Raw genomic sequence first — 15,518 nt, 5'->3', positions numbered from 1 at the left:
AATTTTAGACTCTAAAGAAGTAGGACCAGACATATAGAGACTCATATAGTACTATTATTTTTTCTTACATAAACTATTTTAAGTGTTAATTTACGTAGATTGCACCGATTAATAGCCGATCGATTAAATCAGTTAATCCGAATTCCGATTAATCACTACTCCCAAGCCGACCGAGCAGTTAACGATTACCGATTTCCTTATTAACATTGGCTGCAATGTAAATTCAGCCTACAGTTTTGTCAGTCTCACCAGCAAGCAAAACTGATTTCGAACACACTATCCACCAAGAATTATGATGACTCTCCTATCTACTACATTGGCAAACGCAATCGATGCCAGCCTAGCAAATCAAAATCAAATGCAGCATTTAGCACCGTATATTCGTTTGGACATCTATGTTGCTGGCTCAACACCAGACTCATGTCACAAAAGCCACAGTGAGAACAAGATCCAAATTGATGTGCAGACCATGCAGTGCATAATCAAGCAATTATAGAATCCTATTAGGAAATGCCTATGAGCAACTTATGCCATGCACCAGGACTTCAACTGGGGCAACACATAAGTGATCAGAACTTCAACATTCAGATCATTCAAATAGTAACGCACAAGCAAAAGAAGAGGCAAAAACCAACATAGGAAATACTTGATGGCTGACTTATAAGCAGCAAATAAAAGATGACAACACAGAGTTCATACGGCAGCTGATTGGTCCTGATGACAAAACTCCAGACAGAACTAATAGCAACGATAACAGGCCTACTATAGTGCAGGTTTCTGAATTAGACATTTGACAGATGAACAATGGCGCCATGCCAAGTAACTATATCAAGCCAAAGACATGGATAGCTAGCTGCAACACGGCGTCACCACCTCCCATCAGCCTACTTAGATCGCTGCCTCATCTTTCGGCGCTTCCTCTTCAGCCTCCTCATGCGCTTCTTCTTCCACTGAATCATCACAAGGTTAACAAGTTAGAATGGATATCTGATGAAACAGGAGAACAAAGCAGTATAGAACATAAGAAAGCAGTATACCTAAAGAAACATCAATAGAACATAGAACATATAATAACAAAAGCAGTTCACCAAAAGAAACAACAAACATAAATTAAGATCCAGCAGAATACTGGGCAGAGAAGGCACTTTGTTTGCAAAAATAAACACTGAGCAACTCAATGAACTTGAGTAGAGTTTGCAACTCCCACATTAAACGAATTAGAGCAAGTCAGAAGAAGTAAACAAAAGAAAGAACAAATAAAGCAGCAGCCTACCCTCAAAGAGGTTTGTGTACAAAACTGAAACATGCATATGTTACAACTATACATGATATAATTCAGCACGGCAGATTATCAATTGCCCAATACAGTTTGTCTACATGACAGTTAGAAATGGGAATTTACAAATTACTCAATACTTGGCCAAAAGAAATGTTCCAAACGAGTAGCTTGTCTAAAAGCTATTCTTCTAATGAGAATCTAGATAATAAAGACTAAGCATATGACGATCTGAAACCAGGTAACTTAACTAATCTTAATACAAGGATCACCAGAGAAGAAACACTCAATTGTCAAACAGTATGTAAATCAAAAGGCACTAACCGTTCTAGCACTAAAACAGAACGGGAGATCAACTTAGTGTGACATCAAGATGCTAGTTCAGCGACCCAAGGGCTCATATCAAGTGTATTCGTTATAGAAACCGTCACCGTGGCAGGGAAACCCTGAACAAGACGACGACCAACGCACGCACACGCAAGCGCAGAACCACCCACGGCCGCGGAGCCAGCACGACGACGAGCAGCGCGAGCACTGGATGGGAGCAAGGGAACACGAGATACCAAGCACGCACGATCCATCGATCCATCGATCGACCGAACTATGGTAGACAAAGATCATCATCGCCACCACCACCGCCGCCGCCACCGCAAGAATCGTGCGGCGGCACCTCGCGTTCCCAAATCCCATACAGGCAAGAGCTGCTCGCCACGTCGCCGCCGCGGTAGCGACGGGGTGCGCAAGCGCGAACGGCGAGATCTGCCGGCTCGCTAGGGTTTCCCATGGATTCAAGCCACTCGAGCCTCTCTCTTCTAATCACAGCCCCGGACCAAGAACGAACGAACGAACGACCGAACAAAAACAAAAACTAAGCAGAGCATGGATCCCGGCGACGAACTGGATACGAATCACGGTATGAGGGAGAGGGGGCAGCGATGTTACCTTGGCCCTCATGGTCGGTCGCCTCCTCGCAAGATCTCCTTTCTCGCGTCTGCTCCTGCGGCGGCGGCGGTGCTGTGGTGGGGAGTGGGGGAAGTGGGGAGGAAGCTGGCGCTTTGGGGGACTACAAGAAGAGGAACCCTAGGAAGGTTGCTTCCAGAATATGGGCCTGGGCTTCTTGGCCCGTCTACGAAACCTAATAAACAAGTGCGCGTATTGCGGTATTGGGCCTAGTGCGTCCGAGGTCTGTGTTCAAACAGAACTCTTCCAGAATTTTGTAGGACGCTAAGAGCATGTCTAAGTCTAATGGAACTCTTAAACCCTTATCGCTATAAGGGTCGAGAATTGGCAAAATTGGAGAGGTTGGAGGTGTGAAAAACATGAGGCATTTAGTGGAACTCTTAAACCCTTAAATTTTAAGGGTTGAGTCAAATAGTGGAACCCTCAAACCCTTAAATTTTAAGGGTCTGAGGGTTCCACTATTTGACTCAACCCTCAAACCCTCAAACCCTCATCACAGTTACATATCACAAATATCACAAATATCACCATAAACATCAAACAATAATCATTCTAGTTATTATTACAACATCAAATAGTACTCTCAAGCACAAGATAATCATTCCAAATATTACAACAATGTTTTTGGCAAAATAAAAAAATTGTTCGAAGCAAATAGGACATAGCAAAGTGAAACAAAGACACATCATGAGCCTTGGCGCCGCCCATCCAACTGCCAATGGTGCTCTACAAGATCATCCCGGAGTTGACAATGAGTGTTTGCATTCTCAATCGCACGGTGTGCTTCAAGAAAAGCTTCTACGCGATTGGGGTTCCTTTCCGGTTGCACACGGGTGCCAACATTGTCATAGAAGCAAGGGAGGTTTAACCTCTCTCATCCTCTATGATCATGTTGTGTAGAATCACACAACATGTCATGATGTCCTGCAAGGTCTTCTTGTCCCAAAAACGAGCTGGACCCCGGACTATGGCAAACCTTGCTTGCAAAATACCGAAAGCTCTCTCAATATCTTTGCGGGCTGCCTCTTGTGCCCTTGTGAAATGAGCTTGTTTTTTTGTTAGGGGAACACCATTTTTCTCCTTGATGGACTTCACAAGAGTTGCCCACTCGGGATAAATGCCATCGGTGAGATAGTATCCCATTGAGTACTCATGGTTCATGACCTTGTAGTTGCAAGTTGGAGCATCTCCGGAAACTAATCTTGCAAACAAAGGAGATCTATTGAGCACGTTGATATCATTGAGTGTACCTGGAAAACCGAAAAATGTATGCCAAATCCATGTGTCCTCCGATGCCACGGCCTCAAGCACAATGGTTGCATCCTTGTTTTTTCCACAATACATTCCATGCCATGATTTGGGGCAATTTTTCCATGTCCAATACATGCAATCAGGACTACCAAGCATCCCCGGCCATCCCCTTTTTTCATTCATCTCCATCAACCTCTTTGTATCTTCCTCGTTGGGTGCCCGAAGATACAAATCACCATACAACCGGATGACCAACTTTGCAAACCTACGGACGGAATCCGTGGTTGTTTGTACACCAATGCGAAGATACTCGTCGGTATAGTCCGCGGGTACGCCATAGGCGAGCACACGCATTGCCGCCGATATCTTTTGATAAGCACTAAACCCCCATTGACCGGAGGCGGACCTACGACGCTTGAAGTAATCCGAGGCGGCCTCACAATCATTAACAATCTTCACAAACAAACTACGGTGCATTCGGTACCTTCTCCGGAAGAGGCGAGGTGGGTATGTAGGATGCTCCTTCGCGAAGTAGTCTCGCATCAGTTGCTCGTGCCCAAGACCACGGTTGCGGTAAATGTACTCTCGCCCCATCACCGATCCTCTCCTATGATCCAACAGCTTTGCGCGGTCTTCGATCTCTTGGACGTCGACGAGGAGGCTCATCATCTCCACGTCATCGTCTTGAAGCAACTCCTCAATGTCCGAATCGTCCGACGAAGACCAACCGGACTCGGAGGACAACGACATGGAGTCGTCGGAGTTCATCTCCATCTACAACAAATTACCATATTTGCATCAAAATATAAATTTTGTGCCTATTTTTCTCATCAATAGTATGAACAAAATTTACAAAAAAAAGGGGGAAGAAAATACCTTCGGCGGCGTCGGGCGGCGTCGGGGTAGAAGGCTGGGGGCGGGCCGAGCGGCGGTGGCGGGGAGGCTGGGGTCGGAGCGGCGGCAGCGGGGAGGCTGGGGGCGGCGGCTCGATGCGGAGGAGGGAGGAGGCCGGGGGCGGGCCGAGCGGCGGTGGAGGGAGCTGGGAGCTGGGGGCGGCGGCGGCGGAGGCCGGGAGCTGGGGGCGGCGGCGGGGAGGCTGGGGGCAGCGGCGGAGCGGAGCTCGATGCGGAGGAGGGAGGAGGCGGCGGAGGCCGGGAAAAGGTCCGGCGGGGGGAGGAGGAGGTGGGGGTGCTCGATCCGGTGGCGTCGGCGGCCGGCGAGGGAGGGGCCGGGGCGGCGGCGGCCGGCGGCGCGGTGTGGAGGTGAGCTCGGGGAGGGAGGAGGAGCTGAACTGCTTCCCGCGTCCGTTGTGAACGTGTAGGGGTCGGAGCACGGGTCGGGGCCTCCAACCCTTACCTGTACAGGTCGGGGCACGGATTGGAGCCTCGACCTCTAAATTTTTTTAGGGATTTAGAGATTTTGGGGTTCCACTATATAGCATTTGAACCCTTAAATCCGTAAAAAAACGGTTGTATACGGATTTAAGGGTTCCATTAGACATGCTCTAAGGGCGTACACAGCCGTTATATCTTAGCATCCCTACCTAGGATAATTGATGGTATGGTGAAGAGAGAAATAGGAAAAAGAGGTTTATCTTCTCTTAGCTAAGAGATTATATCTTAGTGATCTCTTAGCAATAGTTTGTCTCTCACCACTTATTTAGGAATGTCTCATTACTAGAGATAAGACTAAAAAATAACCAATTGTGTATCATGTTTTTCTTGTTATATCTAGATTACATGGTGAAAATAAAATAAACAACCTTATCAGCCATTGTTCATGCCCTAATAAATTGGGACCGTATAGAATAAGGGTGTGTTTGGTATTCCATCCATACCGATTTACAGGGCAATTATGTATTTTCAAGAAAAACTTTGACTAATAATTTAGGCAACAAAATATAAGATATACATGTCACAAAAATATGGAGGAAGTAGGTCACACCTACTTTGGACAGACTTCGAGGAGATGAAGTCGGTCTTTAGGCCAGTCCCAACGCCTGTATCTTAAACGGCCACGTCAAGTTTTTTGCTGAGTTGGAACAGTAATTATGAGGAAATAGAAGATGATTGTATGTAATTTAGAATACGACTCTAATGGAAAAAATTGATGTAAATCAACCATGTAGCCAATCCGGTAGCAGCCCCTTCGTCTGTGTGAGAGAAGCCAGGAGCAAGCAATTAATGCTAGGAACACCACATGATACGAGATCCATTGAGAAGCTAATTTCTTAATTTTCAGTCGATGACATTGCAAGGCATATGATACGGTAACACTGTTCTGCACTATGACCGCTCTTATGGTTGCATGGCGTAGAACTGCTACACTTACGGGATTTTTCTCTACAGGATAGCTCTACGGGATGATGTGGCCAGTGGCGTAGCTATGAAATTTTTGGCCCATTTGGCCCACCAACATTTTTGTATAAAACATGAGAACCGGTACACTTACGGGATTTTTCTCTACAAGATAGCTCTACGGGATGATGTGGCCAGTGGCGTAGTTATGAAGTTTGGCCCATTTGCCCCACCAACATTTGCCCCCCCCCCCCCAATGGAAACGGCCCAAGCTCCGCCACTGGATGTGGTTTCAGTTCCTTTGTTGCAAATTCATTTGCTCCTACGATTTTAGGCCAACGATGGCTCCACAAACATGGTCTAACCCTAATAATACAATATGCTTGGTGGGAAGAAGTGCGCCACCTCGACGTGTCGTATCAATCTTGGGCTCCTCGCTGCTAAGCTTATTTGATATTTAGTGGGCCCATGTTGGGCCCCACCAACTTGATGATACAACACTTGCATAGGTGAAGCCATATGGCTCCCTTCAATACCTTGTGGAGGCGTGTTGTGTAGGTCTTCTAGCCTTATCTCTCAAAGACGGAAGATGTGGCTCCCAAATATATCTCTCAATGACTCACACACTAGGATCATCTAGTGCCTTACGAGAGTGGTATTAGTAGTGGTGGTGGGATAATAATGGTAATCAATGCCGGTGTTTTCCCTAGTATTAGCAGCATCCTCATGGAGGCACGTTGTGTAGGCAACGTCGTCACCGATCTTGTTGTGCCATGCCAGAAGCTTCGGTGTGTCGTATTCAGCCGTGTCTTTCAAGTAGGCAATGAAACCATTGTGGCCATCATCGGGCACGATGGCATGGCCTTTCCGTGCACCGTCGTGGTAGGCCTTGTGTCTGATTTCGTGGACGACGCATGAGGCTGGTTGTGGTAAGTCGTCGGCGAGAGGCGAGAGGTAAGATCACCACGTGGACAACAGGTGACGCTGAAACTGTGAGAGTGGTAAGTCGCCGACGATGGTTAGATGAGAGTAGGGTCACCACATGGACAATAGGTGAGGCTAAAACTGGGCTCATATGCAACCAAACAGATGGGTCTTATGAGTCTCCACTGGACCAAAAAAAAAAAGACTTCACGTGCTATCAAATGAAGTCACATGTCAGAGGAAGTCCGCTATCTCGTTTGTTGGAGGTTTTCCTAAATTGCTCCAACCGATTGATGCACATTTTCCATGCTTCACGAAGATGTCCTAAGTTACAGCCAAATGAAGTCCACAATCTCATTTGTCGGAGGTTTTCCTAAATTGCTCCAACAAATTGATACACATCTTCCGTGTTTCGCAAAGATGTACCTAAAAGCATCTTCAGCCGTCTCCCCGGAAAGGCCCCCAGGACGCCTTTTTTTTCATCCGGATGGACGAAAATGGCTCAGTCGGCGTTCCGAATTCTCGTTTTCGTCGGGATTTGCTTTCATCCATCCGGGGAGCCTAGGTCATCCCCGGCCCCCCGGGGAGCGCTCGGGGAGTCCGGAGGAAACGGAAGCGCTGGAAACACAGAGAAAACTTCCCGCGCGGCTGGTGGCCCCGACTTGTCGGCGAGAAAGGCCAATCGTCGTTCTCATCGCATCGTCTTCCACGCGCTTTAAAAGCCTGCCGCCGGTCAGTCTTCGTCGGACGCGTAGCTTCCACGCGGCGAGTTAATGTCGTTGCCTCGGTTTTACGCGCGTCGTCCTCTATTTATCGCGGAACTATCGCGTCTGGCCGCATTCACCACGTCATCTACCTGTTCTCACCACCTCTCTCCCCAATCTCACGAGCGAACAATGGCGAACTTCAGCGACGACGCGGCGAACAACGGTTTTGGCCGTCGCTCTCTCCACCAATGAGAGGGGAGGCTCCTGCAAGCCGGCAACTCGAGTGATGACGACGACGGCGGCAACTACACGGCCTTCTACGCCATTTCGGCATGTAGATCGCTGTTATTAAATTTAGTTTTTGTTTCCTGTGGCCGAATTTAAATATATTACGAATTCAGCCTATATATGTATATATGTACGAACTCGCCTATATATGTTAAATATCTTTAAATTTCGCCTATGTTTAAACGAATTTCGCCTTGTTTTGTCTGAATTCGCCGTTATTTGTCCAAAATTCCCATCCATCCTAGGCTCGCCGCTAGGAAAATGGACCTCCCCAGCCAAACTTTACATCCATCCAGCGCTAGCGTCGGATTTCGGCCTAGGGAGCCTCAACAGTTGGAGATGTTGGAGATGCTCTAAGTTACGCGGTTCCATACTCCCCTTCTTCATGAAACATGTTGCATAAAGTCTGGTTATCAGTCAAATTGTGTAAAGTTTAACTAACTATATAGAAACAATATCAACACCACCAATCAGGGTGCTGCATATAAATGTTAATATTTTTTTAGTATACTTGGTCAAACTTTACAAATTCTGATTTTGACTACAAAATTATATTCAACAATATTTTGGGTGGGGGTATTTCTGTTCATTTTGTATTGACATGGCACGGAGGCAACCAGGAAAAATATGAAACACACTCACAGCAAGAACAATACCGCAGCCATAAGAAAAAGTAGAGCAAAGAAAAATCTATTAGACACGGAGCAAATACTATGAATTCTATCCATCTTGAATTGAGAAATAAATGTGACAGTTGATGTCGCCGGAAACCAAGCAGGTTTTGCACTCCCCCTACACGGCTACACCTGTGCTGCGGCTTTGCTTAAACTACGGTGTTCTTCCTGAGGAAGGAAAGCACAGCATTGCATGGGCTACCAAAGGAGCTACGATCATTTGCTGTGGCTCCCGTTGCACTGCTGAACGAAACCGTTGCCGTTGGCGCTACCATTCACTTGGGTCCCATTACTGCTGCTGCCATGGTCCCTATGCTTTGTGCTGGCTTTCTTCAACCCCCATATGCGAATGGTGTGATCATCGCTTGCAGATGCGAGCATATGTGGATTTGTAGGGTTCCAGCTTACACAGTTGACCGCCCCGGCGTGGCCAGAGAGGGTCTCGATAACATCTCCACTAGCTCTGTGCCATATATAGACCTGACAAATTAAGGAAAAATGCACGACACTGAGTAGTCGAACTGAGCAAACCACTGGAGATTGTTGTTTTCCACTTAACTATATACACCCGTTTGTAAAAGCAAAAAAATGATCCAAACATTGTAATGCATATTCAAATGAAAACTTAACTCTATCCAGCATGCTTTGAACATCACTAGGCATGTGACAAAAACATTAACTGCACATTATTCTGAACATAAATTGGTGGAAAATACCTAGATAAAGATAATTGTGCATAGTAATTAAAATATGCGGGACAGAGACAGATTTTAAGTGCCATTTGTAAGTTTGAAACAACGTAAGAGACATCACAGAATATGTAGATCTTGTCATGTTTTGTTAGATAGAGTTAAATAGGCTTATGTGTTCAGAGCTGTTCCAATATAGTCTACAGGTTCTCCAGTAATATTGACTTGCAAGAAAGCAGTGCACATGCAAATGTGCTACAGAGTCAATGACAATAGATTCTACAATTCCGCATTTATATGCCAGTTAAGAAATAATAGAACTGGCCTGAACAACATAATTTAAGTGCATCCAGTCAATACATCATACCTTTGAATCTTCACTTCCACTAGCAATAAAGCTCTGCTCAAATCCACCGAAGCATGACCTTATGACAAACCGGCTGCGCTTATGGCCAGTGTACTGTTTAACTAGAATGGGGTCATTCCTTATGTTCCACAAATGAATCTTCTCAGTTATAAGATTTACAAGCAAGAAATCACCATCTTCTGAAAGAGAAAATGAAGTGATTGTACAATCCTCTTCAACCAGCCTCTCCTGTTTTGTATCCCTATTCAATAAAAGAATTGTGCAATCACTATTGATGGTTATTATAAGTTTGCCATCTTTTGCTACAGCAAAATCAGATGTTTTTGATATCCTCTGCCCTTTCCAGCAATCTGCTTGTTTACCATCTAAATCCCACAAGCAAAGACTTTGATCACTTAAGCCACACAATATTTGCTTTCCATCTGGAAACCAACCACATGACGTCGGACCAAGGCTAGGCTTTTCATAAACATGAATGCATTTGCCAGATTCAACATCCCAGCGCCGGATGGCTTCTTCCATTCCACATGTGAGAAGCTGGCAGTCGTCAGGGCTCCATGCAACCATCATCACTGGTCTCTCATGACCAGTCAATACGTGCTTCAGCAATAGTTCGCCACTTTCATCGACCTAGGAAATGAATACACATGTTACTCTAAGCAAGCAGAAGAATGATTTGCATTGCATCAACAAACAACAGGATAGTAAAAAATGTAACCTTCATCATCATCGTCAGTTAACGCACAAGTATGTGTTCTAAAGTACATATAAGCAAGAGGAAAACAAAAAATCAAGTTTATGTTCATACGAATCTCGGTGGAAATTTTACAGAGTTTTGAAATTTTCGAATAGGGAGCAATATTAAGTCCATGACCACAAAAGAATTGGAACACCTTTTAGATAAGCTAAACCATTCACCACATGCATAAAGGCAAAGCTCCAGGGTTGTGGAGAACTGAAACCAGATGGCCATGGCACATGAGCATGGAGCAAACCTGACTAGAGTATTAATCAAATCTAACTGTACTAAAGCCAACGTGGTACAAATCTCAATTAGGCCCTGACGAAACTATAATAATGTAATAAAGAACTAAAGATTGCAATCCTTTATTCTGATTTTCTTCTGCACAAATAGAAAAATATTATATATGTCAAATTTCAGACAGAAATGCGGAGCATGGGGAGAAAAAAGTGGATGAGATTGTGCAGCTTCCAAGTAAATGAGGACAAGTCCACTTAACACCATGAAAAATATCAAAAGCCAGAAGCATACCTTCCATATGATCGCAGATTTATCATTTGACGCCGATGCTAAATACTTCCCGTTGTTTGAAAATTGAAGAAACCATACTTCGTCACTGTGTGCACACAATATCTGCAATAATTTTGCTTTTTGTGCATTAGTACAGGTGGTAAGATATGCATCTAGCAGTGTGTCATCATTCAACCCAGACCATAACATTGCATAGTTTCAGTTATTAAATTCAGGAATTTACTGCTTTACCCTAGGAATGACAGGCACATCAGGAGAGCTTGAGCTCAGCTGATAGGTTGTTTTCGTGAATAGAAAATTTGCGCCACTCACATCCCTCTTTCCCTCATATAAAAACAATAACTCCAATAATTCCTCTATGCTAATCCGAATCTGTTCTTTACTGTTTCCAACCTAAATATATATTGCAAAAATATTAAAATGCCAAGACGAGAACTAAGTCCTAGCTCAGTGGCAAGGCTAGCGAGTGCGCAGCCAGCCCACCTGGGTTCGAATCCCCATCTCGCTAATTTCGCTGGGAGGGGCGAACTTTAAACCAGGATATCATCCTAGCGTCCATCCGCGGGGAGAGTCTCATATTACCTAACAGCGTATAGCCAAAGGAGGGATCATTCCCCCCGTTGGTCAACGTTTTTTAAAATGCCAAGACAGAAGGGGGGAGGAAGGATGAGAGGAGTGGGGCTGTAGAGATGTTTATATGTTATGAGAGTTGCATCAAACCTTCCTATATGCATATATAGCAACAAGTAAATTGTACTTTTGCTTCTTTGGTTAAGATGAGATAGAAAAAAGACTTCTAATGAGACATCAAATAATCTCCAAGCGATGAACCAGCAGGATACATAACGACATGAGTGGTCAAAAAAGAACAGAACATTGGCCACTACTGCTCATGTTGGTGCATAACCAATCCAGGCATCCAGCAAGTATGCAACCTTGAATTAAACACTATTCGCTGGTTCGAACTACTGCTTATGTTGGTGCATAACCAATCCAGGCATCCAGCAAGTATGCAACCTTGAATTAAACACTATTCAAATAGTTAAAGATGTAATAATGCAAGCAATTAAACAGAGCATCAGCATGAGCAATTACCTGTAGTGCTCGAGATGGTATTTGATCCTTCGCACAGTGATGATCCATATATAGTGACAAACCATCAATAGAATTATGGAGATAACAGGCTTCACGTTGTACAGTAAGTGCCTGTTCAACCAAATCCTCCAACCTCCTCTCAGGTACCATAACAGTAGGGGGAAGCACCTTTTGCAATTCCTCTAGGAGCTTGAACCGTGAGTTAGAACATTCAATTCCAAGCTTTGAAAAAACAAGCACTCGCGAAGAAGAAATTATGCAACTTGACATTTCGTGAACTCTTTTTCTGTTAACGCCAAGGGGGGAGATTTCACTCCGTAGCATCTTTATAGCACCCATGAGATTGTCATTTCTCAAGAGTTCAAAGAATTTCTGCTCCAACAGCAAAAATGCAGCAGATTTCACAGTGTTTTCATCCAGACCAAGTGTGTTCAAGGTTACTACTGCATTGTCCCAATTTCCATCAAGCACCTGCTTTCTGAAAAGATTCACTGATTGGGAATGCAGTGTTATACCTGATTCTTCCTCAAGAATAGCTCCACTTTTTTCATATCCAAGAGTATACAGAGCTTTTGTGATTACCCTTACAAATTCGTCCCTCTTAATAATACCTTTAGAACCAATCATAACTTCTTTCCCTTGGGAAGTCAAAGGTCTAGCCATTGCACCTCCCAAAGGATTAGCGGATTTCGAGTAACAGGAAGTGACTGACAAACTTGCTGACTCTACTGAGGATGCTCTTGCGCGCTTTGATGGTGGTTCATCATCTTCAAAACCTCCCATGAAATGCCAAAGTCAGGCCATATACCTGTAGAGCTAATGTTAAGCAAACGATGGGAAATTGCCCCCACAGAACTCCGTAGGTTACTGCAAATAATAGCATATTTGAAAGGGTCAGCTGTGAATTATCAAATGCAGCCAATAGAAACTAGCATATATTCACCACTTGACAATTAACAATACACACACCAGGCAAATTTTCATAGAAGCAAAAAATGCAAATAATGCAAATAAAACAAGGAAGATTTTGGCAAGACACAACTTACCACTCAATCTAATCTGAGGGAACATGCTATATCACATTAGGATACAAGCTACCAGTTTAAGTAACATACACATGAGTAAATGTGAACTTATACACTTATACGCATCAACACCCCTCTCACGTGTGACGGGAAGACAAGTCAACACGCGTTTGCTACCGGTCAAAGTACACCATGGATATTTCAGTTACAACATAATATCCTAGGAAGAAAAGCATTTGTTTGACACCGGTCAAAGGGTACATCAGATATTTGAGGTGCAACTCACAGGCTTATGCTTATTATTTTATTATAATCCTCATTTAAAAAGTTAACAGGAGTATAGTCCAACTTCCAGCTTGAACTATCTGATCTCTTGGCAAAGTCATAACAGCACAAGTTTTCTTGGCAAGCTACCATATGGATTCAACAATAATTACACAATGTAGCATATTACCATCACTATATTTCGCACTGACTAACTAGTAAATCGCATTATATCTCACTCCACCCACGCTGAGACTCTTGTTTTAGAGAACCTACTCCACAATGAGACTCTGGCTGTAGCAGCTACTGTCTTAACCTCTTGACCGTGAATCCTGATAACTCGTGACTACCACTGGGAAGTTGCAAATGAGCTCGATTACGAACAAAAACATGATGACGAATCAGTGCTGCAATGATTACGACCCAGTTCTGCAACCTACCCTTGTAAATCACTGCTTCCTAAATTAGTTACCACCAACCGTAAACGGCGGAGCACTACGAAAACGAAACAACGCGCCCTTCGCGACTTGGCCTAGACACGCAAGATAACCAAGGTAAGCAGGCAGCGCTACGACGAGGCAGGTACCGATCATCTACAGAAATCCGTTCCTGGACGAGTTCACCGTACGGTACACGCGCCGCCGCAGGAACCCCCGTCCCAAACCCACACCGAGCCGCGCGTCAGAAACCAAGAGGCGAAGCAGAGAGCGGGGAAGTGCCCTCACCTCCAATCCGGCGCCCGATCCCCACCCCACGCGAGTGCACGTGGACGACGCCGAGAGCAGCCCGCCGCCGTCGCAATCAGGCCGCCTCCGCACGTTACCGCGCCGCTCCCTCGCGCGGCCGCCGCTGCACGGCAGCCGTTGCAATCGGGCCGCAGCCGCTGCGAATCGGCCTGCAACCGCACCGAATCCAGGCGCCTTCGCCGCCCCAAATCGGGCCAGCCGCCGACCGCGGCGGCGAATCGAACCTGGTGAGTGCCGGCAGCGAATCCACTGGCAGACGTTGCCCACCGGCGCCGGCCGGGATCTTCGCCGATGGGGACGCGAGCGAATCCGCCGCTCGCTGCCTCGTCTTTTTCGTTCGCCGATGCCGCTCGGCTTCGTTGGTGTGGTTTGATGAAAATAAAAAAGAAGACGTGCGTAAAACGGTGCGGTACATATGATACGATCCTGCCACCAGGAAAAAAAAAACTGCTATCACTTTAAAATAAAAACGTAATCGAAGGTTACGTTTCCTCTACGCAGAAGACATCGACTTGCACTTTACGCCCTTTCCGCAAGTCATTTGCAGTTTAGATCTCTAGGAAGCCTCTCTCTCTCCAAAGCGCACTCTCCGATGCTCCAAGTCTTTAGACCATACCCGTCAACAACAAAAAAAAGTCTTTAGACCATATATTCCCTCAAAAAAAGTCTTTAGACAATATATTGTCGCACTTAAGTATTTTTCAAATTATATCTCATATGTTTTTTCTTTACGAGGACACCTTTTTTTTGGTATATATTCTACTCCCTTTATCTCATGAAACATGAAAAACTTAAAACGCCACACCTAAATAAAGACAAAGTAAAGACATGTTTCATGAAACGGAAGGGAGTATTTGGTATAGACATTATACTTTTAGTAACTTACCGTCAATCATGCAAAATAGTTGTGCTCTCGAGCACCAAGTTGGTGACACTAGTCAATAGTCATCCATGTGTGCTCAAAAACCAATTTGTCGAACCTGGACATTGACATGTCTTTTAAGATGTAATTTTGACCACTATTTGTATTGACATGTATGTATAAAACCAAGAAAACATATAGATCCTCTAAGTGCTTATTGACACAATGTATAGATATGAATTTCAATTTTTAAATTTAATAAATATATAAATGACATACATAGTGAAATATTTCAAAGTTTGATGCAAGCATGCCCATGACATTAAGTTTTTGTGATATAAACCGAGTAGTAACGGTATGTCCAATGCGGGCCGCTTGTATAGACGCTCGAGTGGGAGAAAAATTATCGACTATTCCTGGCATCGGTGCAAGAGGCTACGAGCTCCAGCGCCCGTCTCCATATCAGCTACCTATTTCCCTAACTTATGTGATCCAGTTTCCATGCTTCGAGGCAAAATCGAGCGAATCGTCTTTTGTGGCAACTCGTGCAGATAAGCGCCTATCTACCAGGACCGTACCTAACAACTTCTGATCGTTCGGGAGAAAAATCCTAGCGCGCATAGCTAAGCGTCCCTGTTGTAGATGCCCTAAAGGATCCAGATAACTCCCAAGGTGTTGGGATATGGGCTATGCAAAATATAAAAAATTGTCGTACATGATTAGACCAAGATCACTATCGACGTGTCGGTAACGAGGTTATACCCTTGAGGCCTTGACGAGTAGAGATGGCATCATCACAACAGAGTGGATGACGTTGTCT

At 44.8% G+C, this 15,518-nt stretch overlaps 1 protein-coding gene and 1 long non-coding RNA gene across 2 annotated transcripts; both read right to left on the bottom strand.

Annotated features, from left to right (window-relative positions):
* Nucleotides 1–636: 636 nt before the first annotated feature.
* On the bottom strand, nucleotides 637–2,320 carry LOC124683137. The gene is made up of 2 exons (XR_006996561.1): nucleotides 2,219–2,320; nucleotides 637–950 (listed from the first exon to the last, which is right to left on the bottom strand). It is a non-coding gene; the product is annotated as an uncharacterized LOC124683137 (long non-coding RNA).
* Nucleotides 2,321–8,377: 6,057 nt separating this feature from the next.
* Nucleotides 8,378–12,665, bottom strand: LOC124689853 (WD repeat-containing protein 26 homolog). The gene is made up of 4 exons (XM_047223317.1): nucleotides 11,802–12,665; nucleotides 10,707–10,808; nucleotides 9,434–10,063; nucleotides 8,378–8,857 (listed from the first exon to the last, which is right to left on the bottom strand). The coding sequence occupies exons 1-4, from the start codon at nucleotides 12,582–12,584 to the stop codon at nucleotides 8,594–8,596; spliced, it is 1,779 nt and encodes a 592-aa protein (XP_047079273.1). The 5' UTR covers nucleotides 12,585–12,665; the 3' UTR covers nucleotides 8,378–8,593.
* Between the last annotated feature and the right edge of the window lie 2,853 nt (nucleotides 12,666–15,518).

Source organism: Lolium rigidum, chromosome 1 (assembly GCF_022539505.1).
Source record: "Lolium rigidum isolate FL_2022 chromosome 1, APGP_CSIRO_Lrig_0.1, whole genome shotgun sequence".
NCBI classification, from domain to species: Eukaryota; Viridiplantae; Streptophyta; class Magnoliopsida; order Poales; family Poaceae; genus Lolium; species Lolium rigidum.
The sequence above is the reverse complement of the archived record's forward strand: the minus strand, read 5'-3'. Positions and strand labels throughout refer to the sequence as shown.

Coding starts and splice junctions, on each gene's coding strand:
- LOC124689853 (XM_047223317.1), bottom strand. CDS start 12,584: ATGGGAGGTTTTGAAGATGATGAACCACCATCAAAGCGCGCAAGAGCA. Junction 10,064..10,706: donor AATCTGCGATCATATGGAAG/GTATGCTTCTGG, acceptor TTCATTTCCTAG/GTCGATGAAAGTGGCGAACT. Junction 8,858..9,433: donor GTGGAAGTGAAGATTCAAAG/GTATGATGTATT, acceptor TTAATTTGTCAG/GTCTATATATGGCACAGAGC.